General features: G+C 38.3%; 1 protein-coding gene across 1 annotated transcript in view; it reads left to right on the top strand.

Annotated features, from left to right (window-relative positions):
• RP1 (RP1 axonemal microtubule associated) overlaps window positions 1–23,790 on the top strand; it is a 198,362-nt gene that overhangs the window by 154,464 nt on the left and 20,108 nt on the right. Inside the window, exons 13-15 of the mRNA XM_053208184.1 lie at window positions 7,724–7,827; window positions 9,606–9,782; window positions 12,795–13,007. Coding sequence (XP_053064159.1) covers window positions 7,724–7,827; window positions 9,606–9,782; window positions 12,795–13,007 — 494 coding nt within the window. The remainder of the gene's footprint in view (window positions 1–7,723; window positions 7,828–9,605; window positions 9,783–12,794; window positions 13,008–23,790) is intronic.

The following is a 23,790-nucleotide window of genomic DNA, read 5'->3' as shown; positions in this document are numbered from 1 at the left end:
TACACCAGTCAGCGTTCCCACCAACAGTGCAAGAGGATTCCCCTTTCTCTACAACCTTGCCAACACATCTTGCTCCTGTGTTGTTAATTTTAGCCATTCTAACAGGTGTGAAGCAGTATCTCATGGTGTTTTTTTTTTTAATGATTATTTATTTATTTTGAGAGAGAGAGAGAAAGCAAGCAGGGGAAGGACAGAGAGAGAGAGAAAGAGAGAGAGAGAGAGAAGAGAAAAGAGACAACCCCAAGCAGGCTCCATGCACATCACAAAGCCTGATGCTGGGCTCAGTCTCATGACTGTGAGATCATGACCTGAGATGAAATAAGAGTCAGATGCTTAACCTACTGAGCCCCCCAGCTACCCCTCTCATTATGCTTTTGATTTGTATTTCCCTGTTGACGAGTGATGTTGAATGTCATTTCATGTGTCTATTAGCCACCCGGGTGTCTTCTTTGGAAAAGTGTCTATTCATATCTTCTGCCCATTTCTTCACTGGATAACTTGTGTTTCAGGTGTTGGGTTTGATAAGTTCTTTATAGATTTTGGATATTAAACCTTTATCAGATATGTTATTTGAAAATATCTTCTCCCATTCTGTAGGCTGACTTTTTGTTTTGTTGTTTCCTCCACAGTGCAGAAGCTTTTTATCTTGATGAAGTCTCATTAGTTCATTTTCGCTTTTGTTTCCCTTGCCTCTGGTGACGTGTCTGGTAAGAAGTGGCTCCAGCCGAGGTCAAAGAGGTTGCTGCCTGTGTTCTTCTCTAGGATTTGATGGTTTCCTGTCTCACATTGGGTTTCTCATCCATTTTGAATTTATTTTTGTGTATGGTGTAAGAAAGTGGTCCAGTTTTATTCTTTTGCATATTGCTGTCCAGTTTTCCTAATACCATTTGTTGAACAGACTGTCGTTTTTCATTGGATATTCTTCCCTGCTTTGTCAAAGGTTAGTTGACCATATAGTTGTGGGTCCATTTCTGTGTTTTCTCTTCTGTTCCATTGATCTGTGTGTCTGTTTTTGTGCCAGTACCATGGTGTCTTGATGACTACAGCTTTATAATATAGCTTGAAGTCTGGAATTGTGATGTCTCCAGTTGTGGTTTTCTTTTTCAGGATTGCTTTGATTACTTGGGGTCTTTTGTGGTTCCATACAAATTGTAGGATTGTTCATTCTAGCTCTGTGAAAAATGCTGGTGTTATTTTGATAAGGATTGCATTAAATGTGTAGATTGCTTTGAGTAGTATAGACATTTTAACAATGTTTGTTCTTTTAATCCATGAGCATGAGTGCTTTTCCATTTCATTGTGTTCTTTTCAATTTCTTTCATAAGTCTTCCATAGTTTTCAGAGTACTGATCCTTTATCTCTTTGGTTAGGTTCATTCCTGGGTATCTAATTGTTTTGGTGCAGTTGCACATGGGATTGATTGCTTGATTTCTTTTTCTGATGCTTTGTTATTGGTGTATAGAAATGCAACAGATTTTTGCACATTGATTTTATATCCTGCAACTTTGCTGAATTAGTTCTATCAATTATTTGGGTCTTTTGGGTTTCCTACATAGAGTATCATGTTGTCTGCAAATAGTGAAAGTTTAACTTCTTCCTTGCCAATTTGGATGCCTCTTATTTCTTTTTGTTGTCTGATTGCTGAAGCTAAGACTTCCAGTACTATGTTAAATAGTAATGGTGAGAATGGACATCGTTGTTTTGTTCCTGACTGTAGGGGAAAGGCTCTCAGTTTTTCCCCTTTGAGGATGATATTGTCTGTTTTTCGTATATGGCCTTTGTGATGTTGTGGTATGTTCTCCCTGTCCCTACTTTGTGGAGGGTTTTTATCAAGAATCAAATGTTTTTTCTGCATCTATTGAGAGGATCATATGGTTCTTATCCTTTCTTTTATTAATGTGGTGTATCACACTGATTGATTTGTAAATACTGAACTAGCCTGGCAGCCCAGAAATAAATCCCACTTGATTGTGGTGAATAATTCTTTTAATGTACTGTCAAATTTGATTTGATAGTATCTTTTTGAGAATTTTTGCCTCCATGTTCCTCAGGGATATTGCCCTGTAATTCTTCTTTTTAGTGGGGTCTTTGGTTTTGGAGACATGGTAATGCTGGCTTCATAAAATGAGTTTGGAAGTTTTCCTTATGTTTCTGTTTTTTAGAACAGATTAAGAAGAATAGGTATTAACACTTCTTTAAATGTCTGGTAGAATTCCCCTGAGAAGCCTCTGGCCCTCAAATTTTGTTTCTTGGGAGATTTTTGATTACTGTTTCAATTTATTTTCTGATTGTGGGTCTATTCAAAGTTTCTATTTCTTTCTGTTTTCACTTTTAGTAGTTTGTATGTTTCTAGGAGTTCATCCATTTCTTCCAGGTTGCCCAGTTTGTTGGCATATAATTTTTCATAATATTTTCTTATAATTGTTTGTATTTCTGTGGTATTGGCTGTGGTCTTTCCCCTTTCAGTCATGATTTTACCTATTTGGGTTCTTTCTCTTTTCTTTTTGATAAGTCTGGCTAGGAGTTTATTAATTTTATAATTATTTTGAAGAAATAACCGTTAGGTTCATTGATGTGTTATACTGTTGTTTGTTTGTTTCTATACCATTTATTTCTTCTCCAGTCTTTAATTTGATCTACCTTCTTCTGGCTCTAGGCTTCCATGTTGAAAGGTTCCATGATGTCAGTGCAGAGTCTGACTCGAGGCTTTATCTCACGAACCTGGAGATCATGACCAGAGCTAAAATCAAGAGTTGGTCGCTTAATCAACTGAGCCATCAAGGTGCCCTAAGATCTTTCTTTTCAAAAATGTGGGCACATATTGCTACACCTAACCCTCTTAGAACAGCTTTTGCTGCATCCCATAAGTTTTGGTGTGCTGTGTTTCCATGTTCATTTGTTTCAGGATTTATTTTGATTTTCCTTTGGTTTCTCCTTTCACCCAAGATTTTTAAGCCTCTTTTTATAGATTGCCCCATCTCTTTTCAGAAGAGTTATATCAGCCCTTTAAATATATCAGTTATATCAGTTGTATATACTCTCATCAGTGGTGCATGAGGGTCTTAGACTCATCACACTTTGTCATTAAGGCAGAATTAATAATAAAAAATGGATGCTTTAACTTTAATATATGCTTGAAACTTACAAACACCAATTTTAAAATGTAAGGCTAAGGTCTTTTTCTTGTGTAAAGCATTGCATAAGTTAAAAGGACCACACACTCTTGTTTGCATGTTCTTGTTTGAATCTGTATTCCGTCTGATTGGCATCCCATTTTACTCTCAAAAGTATCCTGGTTGGACAATTGTATGGTAACTATACCTGTAATGCATGCTTGATAATTTCCAGTTTCAGTTACAATTAATTGGGAAGTAGGAATTTAAGGAGTATTGTTTCATAGGAGATATAGATTGAATCTTCTCAGGACTTTGAAGAGAAGATTTTCTGTAGTTTTTCATTGTTTCTTTATCAAATAGTTTACATGGTATACCAAGGAGGCTAATTTTCCTCTTCCCCTTAAAAGAAAGTTCTTGTGCTGCTTCTCTACTTTTTTTTTGAATAACAAAAAATACAGCCTTTTCTAGAACTTACTCCTTTGTATTATCTTTTGTATTCTGTCTGTGTAGATAGGATTCTGTGTAGGTACTACTAGAATTCTTCTCTTAGATTATTGTTAGCAGTTGATCTACTCATTTTTAAGCCCTATTTCTAGTGAATGTGGTGATTCACTAGGTGGTGATTAGCTGTAATTTTTTTGTTTGTCTGGTTGTCTGCTACTAGGTACTAATAAAGCAAATTAAAAAATACTTATAATTTAAAGAGTGTAGCAGTGGATACATGTTGGCCACTTTGTCTTCTGCTCCAGCTCTTACCATATCCTAGGTGCATTTCTCTGAAATCAAAAAGCCATTGGTTTTGCTCTTCTATTTTAGGGAGAGGACTTGGAAGGACTTCCTTGGCTTTAAATTGAAAAAGAATGTGTTCTAGGATGGATGTTGTCTTATTCAGTCTCCTTTAAAGTGAACCTAAGTCCCTGAATTCAGAAAGATTAGGGAAAGGAGATGTAAAGGAAGAAGAGAACTCTGGATGTCAGAAGTACGTGTTCATGGTTTGGATATGGCTGCTCACTTTGCTCTCTGACCTCGTGAAACTCTCTCTGAGTTGATACATAGAGGTGAGACTAACACTTATACCAGTCTTCAGCAAATCAGGGCTATTTTGTTTTGTAAATTGCTGAATTTCTTAACTCAGAATCCAATTGTAGATCCAAGATGAATTTTTTTAAATATAATTTATTGTCAAGTTAGCTAACATAGAGTGTATACAGTGTGTTCTTGGTTTTGGGGGTAGATTCCCATGATTCATTGCTTAATACAACACCCAGTGCTCATCCCAACAAGTGCCCTCCTCAGTGCCCATCACCCATTTTCCCTTCTCCCCCATCAACCCTCTGTTTGTTCTCTGTATTTAAGAGTATCTTATGGCTTGCCTCCGTCTCTGTTTGCAACTATTTTCTTCCCTTCCCTTCCCCCATGGTCTTCTGTTCGGTTTCTCAGGATCCACATAAGAGTGAAAACATATGGTATCTGTCTTTCTCTGACTGACTTATTTCACTTAGCATAATACCCTCCAGTTCCGTCCACATTGTTGCAAATGGCAGGATCATTCTTTCTCATAGCCAAGTAGTATTCCTTTGAATATACAAACCAAATCTTCTTTATTCATTCATCAGTCAATGGACATTCGGGCTCTTTCCTTAATTTGGCTATTGTTGAAAGTGCTGCTATAAACTTTGGGGTTCATGCCCCTGTGAATCAGCACTCCTGTATCTTTTTGAGTGTTGCAATAGAGAGTGCTAAATCTGATGTTTTACTCTAGAGACCGTAAAGCATGTTTTAAACCCTTTATCCCAATACCACAAGAATATTGTGTTAAAAGTAGTCTGCTGGTCATCAAAAGGTGTCTACTGCAATGTGTAAGTCAAACCATCCCCTTCCATGACTAGTCTGTGGCCCCTATACAAATATCTGAGAGAGAAGGGCCGGTGTATGTCTGAAGGCAACTTCTTTTATTCCCTCCTATGGGTGGGACATAGCTGTTAATGGATTTGAAGTAGAATAGAAATACTTTGATAACTAAGTGGAAGTAAGATTTCAGGATGTGCAGGGAGATTAGAGAAGGAGTGACCAGTTAGAAGCCTCTTGTAACATGTCAAGCAGAAGATGATGAGGACCTAAAATACTTCAGTGGGAATATTGGTAGAGTAGAGGGGATGCTTTGAGGAATTTCTAGGAGATAAGATTGGGAGGCTTTCATCATTTATTGGTAAAGGAGTATTAAGGGCAAAGGTTACTCTCAGGTTTCTGAGTTGGGTGACTAAATTGTTGATGGGATTGCCAACTAAAGCGGAGATACAGAAGATTTAGGAGGAGTACATTTGGAAGCTAGGAATGTAGGGGAAATTGTGAGCTCTCGTTTGTATATATGGAGTTTGAAGTGTCTGTGACATACCCAGTTGTTTATGTTTAACAGGAAGTAATATATATGAGCTGATGTTGAGGGGGTGGTTTAGATTTTTCTTGGCATTTATCACTTTATGGATTATCAAAAGAAACTTCCCAGGGAGCCAGTGAAAAGTGAGAAGGTTAATCAGCTGAGGACAGAACCCTGTGCATGAAAAGGGCAATTGAGAAGGAAGTTAGTGAGGAGGGCGATTGTGAAGTTTCAAAAGGTGCCTGCAGGTTCAGATGGAGTAGAGAGGCAAAGCCAAATAAGGACTGACACGCTTCTGTTGGATTTTGGCAATTAGAGTTCATTTTGGTGACATTAGTGTGACTAGATCCAGTGGATATTAGAATTAGCCAGGAACTTAAGATTATATAGACTTCTTGTTTTTAGTTTTTAAAGTTTATTTACTTGAGGGAGAGCAAGTGCAAGTCGAGGAAGGGCAGGGGGAGAGGGAGAGAGAGAATCAGAAACAAGCTCTGTGCACTGTCAGTGTGGAGCCCCCTATGGGGCTCAATCTCATGAAGTGGAGATCATGACCTGGGCTGAAATCAAAAGTTCTCTCCTTAACTGACTGAGCCACTCAGGAGCCCCACCTCTTGTTTGTAAAGATAAGAATGTTGGACAGATAAGAACATTGAGAATCTTTATCTAGGTTACAACTTAAAATATTGCATGCACGTAGTAAGTGGTCAGTAAATAGTGGTTGAATGAATTATTGAACTCTTTATTGCCAGAACCAGAACTAGAGTCTTACATCTAGATTCTAACATGAAGTTAGATTGTTGGAGATATTTCTTGTTTTTTGATTTAGGCCTGCACTGCTATGATCTTCCCTCTTTTTAAAAAAAAAATATTTAAATTCCAGTTAGTTAGCATACAGTGAGATCATGAGATCTCATGAGATATGAGATCATGAGATCATGAATGACCTGAGCTGAAATCGAGAGTCAGTCGCTTAACTGACTGAGCCACCCAGGTGACCCACATGTTCTTTAGTCATCACATTTTTGTGGATTTCTGTTTGATTCTTGTACTTGGTTTCTTAGTTTTATATCATTGTAGTCAGAGAAGATTCTTGATATGATTTTGATATTCTTGAATTTACTGAGACTTGTTTTTGGCCTAACATATGATCTGCCCTAGAGGATGTTTCATGTACACTTGAGAAGAAGTGTATTCTTCTGCTGATCTTGAATAGAATGTTCTGTGTATGTCTTTTAAGTCCATCTAGTTTAACATATTGTTTAAAGTCAATGTTTCCTTATTGATTTCTTTGTTTAGATATATTCATTGTTATAAGTCAGGTGTTAAAGTTCCTTACATTATTGTAGTCTGTCAGTTTCTCTCTGGATCTGTTAATATATACTTATACACACACACACACACACATACATATATATGCATATGTGTGTGTATATATATATATGATTTAATTGACTAAAGAATATTTCTTGAGAAATTACTATGTTCTACACACTGTTCTAAGTGCAGTTATATGGATGTATACAGAGTAGACAAAAATTCATGCCTTGAAGAAGCATACATTTTAAGATAAAAAGGTATATAAAAGTATATTGAGAACCTGCGGTGCCTGGGTGGCTCAGTCAGTTGAGCATCCGACTCTTGATCTCAGCTCAGGTCTTGATCTTGGGGTCATGAGTTCAAGCCCCACATTGGGCTCTGTACTGGGTGTGAAGCCTACTTAAAAAAACAGTATATTGAAAACTGAAAACAACCAGATATATGATGCCATTATCTTAATCATCGTAATCCTACAAAGCAGTCACTAATGCTCAAGTCATATGTATTTGTAATGCATTATTATATTATAATGTGTTATTTTATTTTACCTCAAGTCCCTGAGATTTATGGAATGGATTTTTTTTTTTTTTTTTTTTTTTTTTTTTTTTTTTTGCACCAGGATAATTTATCTTCCTGGAATCAGTTCTGTCAGGTGTTATTCTTTGGGGTTGTATCAGGGCTTACTGATTAACATGGAAAGGCATTAGGGATTTTCCATGGAAATTCCACCAAATTGCCAAGCAACTTGTAGACAATCAAAGGTTAGTGGCATTCTGTCTTTTGACTAATTAAAAAAATTTAACTGAGAGGTATCATAAAATGTCTTATCAGGAGGTTTCAGTGTATAATTGAATAAGAAAAAATACTTTAAAAGCATGAATTCCTACTTGCTAATACCTAAAATGTTTTCCAGGTCTCTTTGATGTTATTTTCAACAAAGGAAATATGTGCATTTTCCAGAGTCATGTAATCAGGCATCTTTCTCTTGCTGTTGACAACAGCACTGTCACTGGAATGGTGTGTAGTGATTTTGTTCATTTGCTGTTTATCAATAGTGTTGCATCCATATGTAATTTATTTTTATAAGATCATCAAATTGCATTTCCTTTGGCTTTCCCTTTCACCCTTTTCATTATTCTGTTTTGTCTAACTAACTTTTGATATTCTGTTGCATAAATGGTCCTAATTTCAGCAATTAAAATTTAGACAAGAAAACTACACCACTTTTCTGATAACATTCAAAGTATTAATAAGCCTCCAAAAGGGGACGATCTGATTTCTCAAAGGTCCCTTCAAGGAGCATATTATTGGGGAAGAAATACTAATAACGTCACCTAAGGATGCTTTGTATTGCTTAGTTTAGGTTTGAAAAGTAGCTTTTAATATATAAGGCTGTTTTAAAAAATATATGCATGTTATTTATTTTGAAAAATGAGACCGCATAGGATAGCTGTCATGCACTGTTGTGCAATGTTTAATATGTGTTATAACGCTTAATCTTTATATCTGCCCTGTGAGAGAATCCGTTATTATCCCTGTTTAACAGAAGAGGAACCTGATGTGTAGGAGGATGAAGTGAATGGCTCAAGGTCACATAGGCAGTAAATGTGGAAGCAGGAATTGAACACTGGCATTCTGACTCTAGCACTCATGCTGCAGCTTTTCATGTAATGCTATATAATATTACATGATTTTTGACTCGTAGCGTGTTATTTAACTTAAGGAAAAATAATAATTATTGAAAAAACTTATATAATTTGTAGGCTTGAAATTCAGGCTAAATGATAATCCGTCAAATTTTCTTTACAAAGTCTTTTCTCCTCTGCTCTGGACTTAGCACGTCATCCTGTGCTGTACTTTGTAGCACGTTCTGCTCAGCACAGATCCTGGTCATAGTAAATGCTTATAAATAAGAATGTAGTAAGTATGAAATCTACTTAATTAGATCAAGAGTTTGAGAAATTTATTTTTCTAAACTCAAATTAAATTTACTTCCAAGCCCCTAACCCATTAGGTCGGTGAGAGTTTCCATCTTAGTTACGACGAGACTCATCTTGTTACACACGAGACTTTTCCTGGTATGGGGGTCTGGGAATATCCAGTAACAGCCCTTTTGGCTTCAGTCCACACCAGTAACTGCTGATGTACTCATCAAACATCACATGGCTTCTCGGAGATGAATAGCCCTGTTGCTTACCTACCATACTTACACAAGAGCACTTTGCTGAGTTTGGTAGCTTTAGTGAGTGCCATGGGCCAAGCCTTTCAAGGACACCCATGTGTCCTTCCTTTTCAGGCCCAATGCCTCCCCAAGGCACTGAGGGGAAATGGGGTAAAATCTCAAATAGTACTTTGAGCCAGGAATGTTTCCCTGTAGCATAACCTCCTCGATTTGCTTAATTTTTTTGTAAACAAAACCTGATAATGCGTGCCTGTTAATTTCAGCTTTTGGTCCAAAAGAGTCTTGAGTTAGGAGAACACAAATGAAGAAATGAAAAATAAACAACAGAATACAGTAACTCATTACATTCTCCTGCTGCTGAAGTTTTTTTTGTTGTTACCTGGTACTCTTCCATGAGTTCTGAGAAATCAACAGAAAGTTCTTGGAATAAGACCCTGGAAATCAGGCTGGAAAATCAAAACAATTCAATGACAAAAGCATGTGATAGATAATATGAGGAGTCTATAGAGGGGAATAGACCTGTACATACATAGAATGTGCAAACATTTCAAATCTAATTGTTTTCTGTTGCTAATTCAGAGTTTGCTTGCTTGTTTCTTTCTTTTTCTTTTAGGCTAGTGGTGGAGCCTGCACTGAGCTGCGAGTGCTTTATCAGCCCAACCGTTGTGCACTTCTTGAGTCAGCATTGGTTCCTGGTCAAACGGTTATTTTTGATCGTCATGGCAAAATAGCTGCTGAATCATCAGCAGGCTACGCAGATCTTTCAAAAGAATTTGTGGTTTTTGTCAAGGTAAAATGGTGCAAAGTCATTAAAGTTTATATTGCTAAATACCTACTTTATTTCGCTCTATTGAGGAAAGCTCTGGAGTCAGAATGGAGTAGTCAGATCTCTTTCCCACTAGGTGGCATTGATGCCTATTGCCATTCTGTTTACCCAGACTGTGGAAGGCAATAGGGATCATAGCTTTAGCAGCACTGGAACTGATAGGAGTGACATCCTTTATTCAATTGAATTTGTAGGTGAAACCATAAATGTGGGAATTCTTAGTACAGATTTAGAGACTCTTACATTTGGGAATCAAATGTATATATTTAACTTTTCTAACAATTAGAATAGTTACACTCTTGGAGTGTTGTATATGTGTGATCATTTTATGCTTCTTTCTTTATAGTATGTGCTTCTGAGTTTATCTTAAAAATATTGTTATCATAATAAAACAATACCTACCATTTTGCCTATTTTATGCCAAGCACTTTACTGAGAGCTTTACCACGTACAAAATTATATTTAATCATCCTAAAAATAGTGACAGATACTACTATTTGTATTTTAAATAGAAGAAAAGATTTTCTGAGAAGCTAAAATCTGACTAGTGTAGCATAACTAGTGGATAAATGGTGGATCGTGATTCAAATCAAAGTCAATTTGTCTTCAAAACTTTTTATGCTTACTATATAATAAACACTTCATGACAATGTTATTTTTCTCAAAACAACATGATTTTTATACCCAAACATAAGGTATATGTATATGTTTATGTATCAATCTCTCTCTATCATTGGATTTTTAATTTTTTTAAGTTTATTTATTTTTGAGAGAGAGAGAGAGAGAGAACAGGAAAAGGGCAGAGAGAGAGAGAATCCCATGCAGCTCCCACTCTCAGTGCAGAGTTTGATGTGGGGCTCAAACCCTTGAATGGTAAGATCATGACCTGACCGAAACCAAGAGTTGGGCACTTAACTGTCTGAGCCATCCACATGCCCCTGGGTGTTTAATCTTAATCTCTTCATTTTACCACCTCTGCATATGTTACTGCAAAATATACTTTGACATACTTTCACATATTTGGTTATTTGCTTAGCTTAAATGATTTGAAATTGAATTTAAGGGTCAGAATATGAAGCCTTTAAGACTATGGGAACATACTGCCAACTTTCTTTCCAGAAATGTACTAATTTTAAATCCTGTGAACATTAAACCAACTGTGAAGTTTAAAAGGGGACAGCTCATATGACTACCCTCACATCTGACACACACTTCAGAGTTCCAGGGTCCTTGAGACCACTATCAAGTTTTGATAATTTAGTAAAATAGCTCAGAACTCACTGGAAGTTGTCATACTCATGGTTATGGTTTATTACAGAAAAAGGATACAGGTTAAAATCATCTAAGGGAAGAGACACATAGAAAGTACCAAATGGTGCAACTTCTAGTTGTCCTCTCCCTATAGAGCGAGGACAGCATTTGTTTCTCAGCATTGATATGTGACAATATGCGTGGAGTATTGCCATTCAGAAAGCTCCCATGAGCCTTGGTGTGCAGTCTTGATTGGGGTTCAATCATACAAAGAGTCCATGTTGCTGATCTCAGTCTCCAGCCTCAGAGGAGGTCAGCTGACATCTTGTGACTCAAAACTGCCACCCTAATTCAGATTTTTACTGTGTGACTGGTTCAAGACCATCAAGCAAACAAAAAAACTCCTATCAAGCTTAGCAATCCAAAGGTTTAGAAATTACCTTTCAGAATCCAAAGGCAAAGGCCAGACCTGTGTGAGCAAAGTTAATTTCTTTCTCTTTTTTAATTGAAATATAATTAACATACAGTGTTACATGAGTTTCAGGTGTGCAATATAATGATTCAACAATTCTATACATTTCTCAGTGCTCATCAGAGAAAGTGTGCTTTTAATTCCCTTTATCTATTTCACCCATTCTCCCATCCCCCACTCCTCTGGCAACCACTGGTTTGTTCTCTGTATTTAAGAGTCTGTTTTTGTTTGTTTCTTTTTTTCCTTAATTTCTTTACTACCCAATTCCTTTTGCAGTGTAGGAGAGGATCCATCTTGTTGAACTTGGTGTTGAGTATGGTCTTTAAAAAAACTTTTGGGGGCGCCTGGGTGGCGCAGTCGATTAAGCATCCGACTTCAGCCAGGTCACGATCTCGCGGTCTGTGAGTTCGAGCCTCGCGTCAGGCTCTGGGCTGATGGCTCAGAGCCTGGAGCCTGTTTCCGATTCTGTGTCTCCCTCTCTCTCTGCCCCTCCCCCGTTCATGCTCTGTCTCTCTCTGTCCCAAAAATAAATAAATGTTGAAAAAAAAAATAAAAAAAAAAAACAAAAACAAACTTTTGACAATTTTTAGACTAATAAGCTAGGGTGAACTGCCTTTTTTTTTTAATGTTTATTTGCCATTTGTATTTTGTCCTCAGTGACTTGTGTGTTTATGTATTTTATCTATTTCTGCACAGTATTAGTGTATTCTAATAAACTTTCAAGATTTTTTTACATCTTCTTAAGTTATTGGTTGCCTAGGATTTACTTAAAAATCCTTTAGTTGTATTTGATATCTCTTTTTATTCATTCATTCCTACATATGTACATTGACCTAATATGCACCTAATAAGGTGCATCCTATAATTCAGGTACACTTGTAGTACACTGTTTTTATTCTGCTTTGTATTAATATTATAATTATTTGTTTATATTGATTATAAATTTCTTAAGAGAAGTATTTGTGGTTTTTTATCTTTTTTAAATCTCTGTAGCATTAAATACTGATCCTTTATTCTCAATGAATAATAATTGTTGTATATTATAATGAGCCAGTCAGAGAACCTCCCTTAATTTTGTATAGTTTTGCATAGTAGTTAAATTATTCCTTATTTTGCTCATTTTTAGCCAACAAGTTTCTGGTAAGATTCTGATCACTATAACTTCTGTAAAAGAATGGGCTCTCTTGCCATCTTCTTTTAGCAAAACATGAGCTTGTTATTTACTGCCTTCTGTTCTGTATGTCATCCTGAAGGGCGTGTTCCTGAACAGTGCTGTGGTCCTACTTGCTACGAGTCTGTGCCAAGCCCTGTGTCTCCAGCCTGATGGGAGCTGCACTGGAGTGGGAAGCCAGTCTGAGAAATCATACTGGAAAGTGCATAAAATCAGCTCTGGTATTTGCATGTTTGAAAGTGTGAAAAATGCAGGGATGTATCTGAGGATTAAGGATGGCCAGTGTGATGGAACAGTAAGCATATGCTTGTATTTTTCTCAGCGAATGTTTAATACGTTTGGCAATGATAGATATGAGAATGGCTCTTTCTGAGTATTTTGTTTTTTTAGCTTTAACCCATAAACGTTTTAGAAATAGGATGTTATATATGGTGGTCCTCTTGACTTATTGAAAAGTTGGGAGGGCAGCCACCTGCTTTATATGATTAGAGAGGGATTCTGTCTGACCCTTTAGACATTGCTTCTGAAATGTAATGTGCACACAAATCACCTGGGAATTGTATCGTAAAGCACATTCTAATTCAGATAAACTGTGGTGGGACCTGTGTGTCTGTGTTTCTAATAAGCTCTCAGCTGTTGTTGATGATGTTGGTCTATAAACCATACATTGAGAACCAAGGCTCCAGAAAGTCCCAGCTCAACAATATTTCCCTACTGCTTCTTTTGGTGCCTGAATTTCCACCAGTGGAAACCCTGTACTTTGAGTAAGGAAGTAATTTTAAAGTCTAAATATTAGGGGATCTTCTTTAACATCCTGACTTAGGAGGGGACATAGAAGGCAACTAACATAACACCTTTCATATATCATAATTCTTCTATGGGTTGAGGGTCATGTAAGTTTACACATTTAACTTGACTGCTAATGCTTTGTTCCTCTGTTCTTTTTTGAAACAATTTAGTTTAAATTGCATCTTTAAGATAAGCCCAGGGGTGCTTCCTCTCCCTTTTCTCCTTACCAGTATGGCATCAGTTATATGGTAGTGTTTGCATGAGCTTCTGGGGGTGAGAAGGAGGAAGGCTTAGACTATTCATCATTGTCTGGGCCCCTGTCTCTGCTGCAGACTGGCAAGTCTGTGTCTGGTGAGCTGCACTGGTGTTCAGAGTGCAAAGAGAAAAGCACATGCATGCACATATTTAATTAGTATCCTTGATTGACTCACAAGAACACTGTGAAATTTCACAGAAGAATCCATGGTGCCATGCTATGGCAAACTGGTAAGTGAACCAATTAAGATTAAAAACAGGTAACGTTACTTTTGGGGCACCTGGGTGGCTCATTTGGTTGAGTGTCTGACTCTTGATTTAGACTCAGGTCATGACCTCATGGTTCGTGGGTTTGAGCCGTACGTTGGGCTCTGCATTGACAATGCAGAGCCTTCTTGGGATTCTCTCTCTCCTTTTCTCTGTGCCCCTCCTCCGCTTGTGCATGTGCGCTCTCTCTCTGTCTTTCAAAATAAATGAATTAACTTAAAAAAAAAGAAACCGAAACAGGTAACATTACTACTATGGCCAGACTGAGAGTATGATTTCATCTAATGCTCAGTCATCCTACTGGAGGAACATCAGGAGGTAGCTTTCCTTTCGTATCACCAGCATCCACAAAGTATACGAGTCTTTGCTTTGGGGGCTCATGGGAGTGTTCAGAACCATGAGACAGATATGTATCACTGCATGACACATGTTTTGGGGTATGTGTGTTTTTAAATCTCTGGGGAGAGTTTGTGGTGGCAAAGATAAATGTCACTTTAAAGTAGATGAACCAACATTGGAAATTTGTGTCTTCTCTAGATATCAACCGAGGGGATAGCTCATTTGTCAGTCACCTTCCATTTAGCTGTTGTGTCATACTCAAGTTGGATGGTGGTTTTCATGGTTCTCCCATTCCTCCCTCTCCAGTCTGTGTGAGCCCTGTCTCTTCCCCCTCTTTCCCAGTATGCTGCTTCTCTTGTCCCTGCACGTGAGCACATTTCCTCTGCAAGAGTGTAGCAGAATCTTGAATTTTTCTGCCCTACACTAAGTACTTACTGTTGTTTTCTTCTTGCTCTTCTTGTTTGTGCTGAGTGACTCATCTCTATGTGATGAGGCTGAGGGAACTGGAAGAAGTCCTGGGTATTCAGTTGAAAGAATTTGGTGAGCACAGGCAGACGGGCAGAAACTTACAGATTAATATGTAGAAGTATTCTGTCACAGAGAAACTGTTGGCATGCTCATTCTTCCGATGAAGAAGCTGAATGTGAGCCTGGCCACACAACTTTCCCAGAGCCCAGCAGCTGGTGTCAGAGCCAAGAATCAGTCTAGGTCAGGTTACCTTCTAAGCCCCCCCTTTTTTGGGAGGATTCATGATACCAAGATGGGAGAGCTGGAATGACTCCCATGAGAACAGGGTCCATATACATAGAGGGGAGGTGATTCCCAATGCAAAAATAAAGTTTCCTTCTTTAGCAATTTTCCTAGAACCCATCTTGTTGACAGCTTAGGTGAGTGAGTGAATCTAAAATCGTGTCCTTTCAGCCTGTGCTTTCTTTTCCCTTCCTGATAGACTTCTCAGGATGAAAAGCTAAGTTCAGAATTTCCTATGTACTTTAGAACTGAGGCAGGCAATCATGTGTTCGGGTTTCAAATCCAAGTGTCCCTTCTTCTTAAAGATCTTTCCTAACTTGAAAAAAACAGAGGCATTTGTTTTGTTTGGCTTGGACAGAGCCAAAGTGGGGAACCCAGTGAGATATATTGACAAAGGTGAAGGAACGTAATTGGTTTGATTACATGGAATTTGATATTTAGAACATTAAAAGAAGAAATTCGGCCCCTAATAGAGCATAACACAGAGATTCTCTAGGCGTTTTGGGAATGATACCTTGATTGCATGTCATTTGACCGGAGGTTTAAGGACCTTCCTCTTAGGTCATGTTCCTGTGAGACCACACATGCCTGTGAAGCAGGAGGTAGATGGAAAAGAAACTAGTAAGGGGGAGGGGGTCTGGAAGGAAGAGCAGGGAGCAAAGGAGCCTTGGGGGTCCACGATGGGGGTGAGGCACTGCTGGCCGTGTTATCAGGGTGCCGTCCCTTCTGCTAGGATCTAGTCTCTGCTCAGGGTGCCATCTGTTTTGCTAGGATCTAGTCCCTGCTCAGGGTGCCATCTCTTCTGCTAGGTTCTAGTCCCTGCCCCCCGCCCCCAATCCCAGCAGTGGGCCAGGACCTCCAGAGACTGTCTCCTGCTGGAACAGCCAGCGCACCAGGAGGAACTAGGGGCTCAGACCACAGCTGGTTACCATCTCAAATGGAAGTATTTCAGTGTTTAAAAAACGAGCATGGCTGTCCCAGTGTGTACCAGCTCAATCTCAAACACTGCTCCCCCAGCACTACTAGCACACAAAGGGTGAGGTGTGTGTAACCCTTGAAGGCTGCAGAGGAAATCTCGTTACTGTTTTCCTTTTTTTAAACATTGGTAAAAATCTCCAGTTAAGGTAAGATTTTGGAGTCTTCCTAACCTATGACAAACTTATAGATCTGTTACTCTTGTTCACTTGTCTCCTAAAATCAAAGCTCAAACATGTGGTAGAGGTCTTTACCTTCCTGGTGTTCCTGTAAGAAATTTCAAGCTTATTCTTGGAAAAATTATTGCATTGGAAAGTTATTGTTAAAAGATTTGAAATTAAAAAGAAATTTTTTTAAATGTTTTATTTATTTTTGAGAGCAAGAGAGACAGAGCATGAGCGAGGGAGGGGCAGAAAGAGAGGGAGACACAGAATTATAAGCAGGTTCCAAGCTCCGAGCTGTCAGCACAGAGCCTGATGCGGGGCTTGAACTCACAGACCGCAAGATCATGACCTGAGCCGAAGTTGGATGCTTAACCGACTGAGCCACCCAAGTGCCCCAAAAGATTTGAAATTTTAAAGAGACTTTCCATGAAGCCACAGGCTCCTGAATGCTATGTAAATTCTAGAAAAATGTGCCACTATTCTTTCCAAAGGTGAACTTCCTGATAATTGTAACAGGATCAGCAAAGAAAGCAGAAAGGAGAAAGACTAATATTTTTGAGTGTCTCTTGTGTAGCAGAGGCTGGACTAACTGTCTTATATTTGTAATGACATCCTTTTACCCCTAAACTCATATAGCAAGACAAATAATAAGATAAGAAAACAACAATAGCAGGTCTTACCCCAAACTGATCTATGTAAATGAATGAGTCACTCCCTTTAGGTAGTTACTAAAAGATTGGCCAGGATTGAAGAGTTTCTATTCTAAATTTAAGTCTTTTATCCATCAGGCACAGTCTAGATCAATCCTATTCTAGCTTTTCACTGGGATTGGCCCCTTGGCTATGGTCTCCCCCCACCAACACTGTCAGGGGACATCAGGGTTAGTGAGGGCTCCTCCTGTGGATCCCACGTGTCTATTTGTTTTGTGTATACCAGCGTCATGTAAACAACTGAAGGTTGGAGAACTCAGGCTACTATGTGATGGTGTTTACCGTTTATTTTTTATTTAAAAAAAAATTTTTTTTTTTAACATTTATTTATTTTTGAGACAGAGAGAGACAGAGCATGAACGGGGGAGGGTCAGAGAGAGAGGGAGACACAGAATCTGAAACAGGCTCCAGGCTCTGAGCTGTCAGGACAGAGCCCGACGCGGGGCTCGAACTCACATACCGCGAGATTGTGACCTGAGCCGAAGTCGGACGCCCAACCGACTGAGCCACCCAGGCGCCCCTATGTGTTTACCATTTAAACAACATTGATGTTTAAACTTTACTTTGGAACTTTTGTGGAGAAGAGCCTCCCCAGAACTTTCAGCATTTGTATTTTACTTTCTGCTGTTCCCATCATAGTGTTCTCTTTATAACTTATTTAGTGACTCATTGATGTGGTTGTCTGACTAAAATTCTTCATCTAAAATTTTGGTAAATAGATCTTTTTAGTCAAAATGGATAGCTTTTTTGCTCATAAGGTACTGTATTAATGCATAAGAATCAGGCATATTATTTTTCACTTTTACTGTATCTGACCAGAAATCATTAGGCTGCAATGACATTACTCTTGAAAACAGAATGGTAATAATCATCTTAATTATTCTCCTTTGCATGTATTTAGAGGCTGTTGTAAGACATGCTCACAGCCTCCAAAGGGGCTTAAAATGAACTCAAAGGTAAATGGTAACACATACTCATATTATACCTTAAAAACCTAATAGTGCCTCGGTCCTAGTAGCTAGTCAACAAATGTTCATTGTATAAATGGAATTGAATAAGAGCATTAATGTTTCCAATGTATCTGCCATTGTATATTTGAGAACATTTCTTTTTTTTTTCTTTTATTTTAGAGAGAGAGAGGTGGGGTGGCATAGAGGGTCAGAGAGAATCTTAAGCAGGCTGCATGTTCAGTGCAGAGCCTAACACAAGGGTGGATCCCACGATCCTGGGATCAGGACCTGAGCCAAAATCCAGGGTTGGAAACTCAACCGACTGAGCCACCCAGGCATCCCTGAAAACATTTCTTATAGGCAGACATACTTATCATCAAGTATGATGCTGATTCTATAATAAATGTTTCTGTTACTATGAAATTTTTATGCTGTAGGAATAAATCACCTGATGTGGTAAAGATTCAAGTTCGCAACAAACATACATTTCACTAGGGACATTTGTAATGCTATTAATTTAAAGAAGAAAACAAGCCTCAGGGGCGCCTGGCTGGCTCAGTCAGTTAAGCATCCTATCTCGGCTCAGGTCAGGATCTCATGGTTTGTGAGTTCGAGCCCCGCATCGGGCTCTGTGCTGACAGCCCGGAGCCTGGAGCCTGCTTCCGATTCTGTGTCTCCCTGTCTCTCTGCCCCTCCCCCGCTCACGCTCTCTGTCTCTCTGTCTCTCTCTCTTAAAAGTAAATATTAAAAAAAAATAAAGAAACAGAGAAGAAAACAAGCCTCAAAACATGGGTGGAATTCATCACCTAGAATCAGTGTAAAGGAAAAAGAGATGTTAAGAGTTGGAGGAAAAATAAACTAAACAGGATACAAACAAAAGACACGTACACACATGGATACACCCACACTAGGAGGATCCTTGTTCATGGGCAAGAATTTCGTTTGCAGAAACTGGGGCAGATTCTCTCATGGCAAATTTATTTAATTTTGCCTCTTTCCTTTAGACGTCCATAACTACAAAGTTAAAGATAATTCATATTTTTAAGAAGTGGTATAGATGTACAAATGGGCTGGGCTGGGTACACAATGCTAGAGCAGTGGATTGAAAAGTATAAAATTCAGTAAAAGACTTAGTTTTATGTAGATGATAATAGATCATATGATTTTAGTGAGCCTATGTCCCTAGAATATGAACTTAACAAGTGCTTCTCAGTTCTGGGATAGGTAGAGTGGGCGGAAGTTGGATATTTCCCTTTCCCCAGGTCATTAAGGGTCTGTTAACACCCCAAAAGTTGAGGCTATAATTAAGTGGTTTTTTCCCGTGGGCAGTTCTTGTTAAGAAGAATAAAGTGGTATGTGTATTTAAAAATGGTTCGTTTTTCCCTCCCCCTGACAGAAGCACAAGGGAATTCTTTGATATTCACTGTAGGACCCTGGTTGAGATCTTGGAGATAAAGTCACAAAGTACAGGGGCCTGTTTCTGACTGGAATTCCTTGGAGTTTTAACTCTGAGACTTGTCCTCACTGAGGCTCAATTGAGCAATTCATCAATTATAGTTCAAGTTTTCCTACCCAGGCATGGTTTCCTCATTAGTTCCTGCTTTTGAGTCTTTGCTCTGGTAAGCTGTGACTCCCTGTATTTGCCTGTCTGTCTCTCTACTCTTGGGGGCAGCAATTACCTGTATCCTCACTCCTCTGACGGTTCTAAAAGGAGTTGGTGATTTTTCAATCTGTTTAGCTTTTTATTTGTTAAGACAGAGTAGTAACTTCTAAGCTTCTTACATGCAGAACTGGAAACTGGGGATTGAAGTTATGTTTTTACTTAATCAAAAAATTTTGAAGAATTTTATTAAAATTGTAAGATTAGCTATTTTGTTTGAATTTTCCAGAAAACGATCTTACATTTTGCTGTTTATTATAGACCATAGTCTATGCATTAGTTTTGATGTTTATAGCATGAAAGAGATTTCAAGAATACATACACAGAGGGGCTTGAGGACAGCAACAAAGATTTTCTTCCCCTCACAAGCAACAGACTTTAAGACAAGAATAAATTGTTGAGTGAGTCATCCTGGAAAAGAGAAAGCTGATGAGAACCATTAATAATAGTACAATGTATAGAATGTATATTGATTTGTAGAATGTGGGCACCATAAGGAAGAGATTCTTATTTGCTTCGTTTATTAAAATACCCCAAACTCTTCAACAAGGTTTGACATTTGGTAGGTGCTCAGTAATGAATAACAAGTTAAAATATCACTTGGGGTGATGAGTAGGAAGTGTCCTTCTAGAAAGAAACCAGATAGAGGCAAAGGCACATCACGTGCTGTTGCAGCGGCGGTCAGAGCATCAACACTCTAACAAGACTTTGTCCCGTTGGTATATGTTGTGGATATGTAGGAAGACACACAAAATACAACAGGACCCTTTTACATCCAGAACCCACGTAGTTTCTTTTATTTCCTATCTGCATTCCATTAATCCGTTTGTATTTGGGTTAGGGATAAAACAGAGATTTTTTTTTTCCTGCTCACTCTAATGAGATTATTTATTTATTTATTTTTAAAATTTAAATCCAAGTTAGTTAACAGATAGTGTAGTAATGGTTTCAGGAATAGAATTTAGTGATTCATCACTTACATTTAACACCCCCTGCTCATCCCAACAAGTGTCCTCCTTAATGCCCGTCACCCATTTAGCCCACCCCTGCACCCACTTCCCCTCCAGCAACCCTCAGTTTGTTCTCTGTATTTAGGAGTCTCTTATGGTTTGCCTCCCCATCTGTTTTTATTTTATTTTTCCTTCCCTTCTCGTATGGTCATCTGTTTTGTTTCTTAAATTCCACATATGAGTGCAATTATATGATATCTCTTTTTCTCTGACTTATTTCGCTTAGCATAACACACTCTAGTTCCATACATGGTTGCAAATGGCAAGGTTTCATTCTTTTTGATTTCCAAGTAATACTCCGTATACTACATCTTCTTGATCTGTTCGTCAGTTGATGGGCATTTGGGCTTTTTCCATAATTTGGCTATTGTCGCTAGTGCTGCTATAAACGTTGGGGCCTGTGTGCCCCTGTGAAGTAGCATTTTTGTGTCTTTTGAATAAATACCTAGTAGTGCACTTGCTGGGTTGTAGGGTAGTTCTATTTTTAGTTTTTTGAGGAACCTCCATACTGTTTTCCAGAGCGGCTGCACCAGTTTGCATTCCCACCAACTGTGAAAAAGTGTTTGCCCTTTTTCCACATCCTCATCAATGTATTTTGTTTCCTGAGTTGTTAATTTTAGCCATTCTGATAGGTGTGAGGTGGTATCTCAATGTGGTTTTGATTTGTATTTCCCTGATGATGGGTGATGTTGAACATCTTTTCATGTGTCTAAACAGATTTATTTATTTATTTATTTATTTATTTATTTATTTATTTATTTATTGTTTGTGAGAGACAGAGGGAGAGAGAATGCAAGTGAGCAAGGGGCAGGGAGAAAGAGAATCAGGGCTCACCTGAAGCGGGGCTCATGTTTTTACTGGAATTGGGGCTTGAACTCATGAACCCTGAGATCAGCCAACACACATACACACAAGCACACACGCACATACACACACACACACTTTCAGAGACACTTTAAGAGACACTTCACTTATGAAGAACTGAAAGATCTCAATGGTCAAAGCTGAAACAGTTTGAGAAACAAGGGAGTGTGGGATTATATCCTAGAGTATAAAATAAATATTATGAGCCCATAGTAATATACATAAATGATTTAATAAATAAATAAATAAATGAGGGAAAGAGACAAATCTCTTATGTAGAATTCCAGATAAGTTACATAAAATACTCTGCCTGCAAGGAGGTGAAGCACAATTCCTTCCCTTAAGTATGGGCTGCACACAGTGACTTCCTCCCAAGGAATAGAGTATGGGAAGGGCGGTGGTGGGGGGGTGGGGAGTGGGTGTAAAAACAGTGACTTTGCAGTAGAAAACCTGACCAACACCTAGCCATGTGATCAAGGTCAACCTCAACAGAGATAACTCACGTTGGAAATTTGCACCCTTGATTTGATGTGATGAAAATGGCACCTTTTCCTGTGGTCTTCTTCCCAGTATCTCAAAACTCTAGTCTAAACACGAGGAAGACATCAGACGTATTCCAATAGTGAGGCATCCTACAAAATACCTGAACAGTATTCCTCAAAGCTGTCAAAGTCATCAAAAACAAGGAAAATATAAGAAACTCCCACAGCAAGAAAGGAGTCTAGAGACATGGTGACCAAATAAATATAAATGTATCCTGGGTGGGATTCTGGACAGAAAAAGGATATTAGTTAAAAATTAAGGAAATATCAGTGAAGTGTTACTTAATAATGTATCAGCATTGGTTCATTAATTATAAGAAATGTGTCCTAGTAATGCAATATGTTAATAGGAAAAAGTAGATTTAGATATATGGGGAGCTCTGTACTGTCTCTCAATTTTTTCTGTAAATCTAAAACTGTTTTAAAATATAAAGTCTATTCTAAAGGGGAGCCTGGGTGGCTTAGTCAGTTAAACATCAGACCTTGGCTCAGGTCATGATCCCGTGGTTCATGAGTTCAAGTCCTGCTTTGGGCTTGCTGCTTTCAGCGTGGAGCCACTTCAGATCCTCTGTCCCCTTCTCTCTCTCTGCCCCTACCCCACTCACTCTCTCCCCAAAATAGATAAACATTTTTTAAAAAGTCTATTCTAAAAGATAATAAAAGGGACCTCCAGGGGTGTGTACTTGAAGAGCAGGAGAGAATTGAGATTCTGTTTATCATTGCCAGAAAACTGCAGAGCGTGATGTAACTTATTGGGTAGATAATGAGTATTAGAGAGTCATTAAAGGGGCATTAAAGAAATTTCCTGAGGATAATTTGAGATGTGCCCATATCACTCCTCAGTGGCTGCCACAGTCTGAGATCAGGCTCGACTTTCTACGTTGCATACAAACTGATACTACCTTTCTGAATTCACCTTCCTCTCTCTTGCTCGAGAACATCAAGAAGTTGTTCATCTACACACCATACTGCTTTTGGCCTCTTAGCTTTGTTCATGTTGCCCTGCGCCTGAAATCCACTACCTACCACCCCTCACTTTCCTCCACTTAGCTTAGTTCTTATTTGACACTTAACTCGGCTTCACCTTTCTAGGAATCCCTTCCTGATTCTCCTCAGTTTAGTTCCTTTTCTTCTCCCTACACCCAAGGAGTCCATCTCTATCCTGTTGGCCCTTATACATTTATTATTATTATTATTATTATTATTATTATTATTATTTGTATGTGTGGTCATGTGCTCTACTTGGCTATGAACAAATCAAAGCCAGAATTTTATTGTACCCATAACAAGAACAGAAGACAGAAGTTGCTTAAGCCATATTTATATTGTGAGAGAGAAATAGACCACAGGCAACTTGTTTCTAATCTAAAAGAAGTTCACATTTGAAGGTAGAGATCAGAATACAGTTATCGTTTACAAATAAAATAGTTGCATTACAAGTTTTGATTCATTTTCACAAAACTTATTTTCTAGAACTCCTAAATCTTATAAGAAAACTTTTTAAAGCACTAAATGGTGAAAAAGGTGAAATATTTTCTAATAGGACATGATACGTGCCTTTAAAAAGGTGAGAGATGATTTTGATGATCTGAAGGGTATGTAGATTATGCCTAAGCACCTAATTCTTGAATGTTTTGCCATGCAGTCTTTGAGTAATTTATGTGAACTCTGTTTACTGGTAAAAACTCAATTCAGAAAATGTGGAATAGCACAGAAGATTGGTTTATGTTTAGGTGTAAATGGACTTACGGTGAGAATAGCCCTTTTTTTCATTATCTTAGAGTATTTTTCAGAAGGAAAGTT

The sequence above is a fragment of the Acinonyx jubatus genome, chromosome F2 (genome assembly GCF_027475565.1).
Source record: "Acinonyx jubatus isolate Ajub_Pintada_27869175 chromosome F2, VMU_Ajub_asm_v1.0, whole genome shotgun sequence".
Taxonomy (NCBI): domain Eukaryota; kingdom Metazoa; phylum Chordata; class Mammalia; order Carnivora; family Felidae; genus Acinonyx; species Acinonyx jubatus.
Note: the sequence above shows the minus strand (reverse complement) of the source record. Positions and strands in the feature narration are given on the sequence as shown.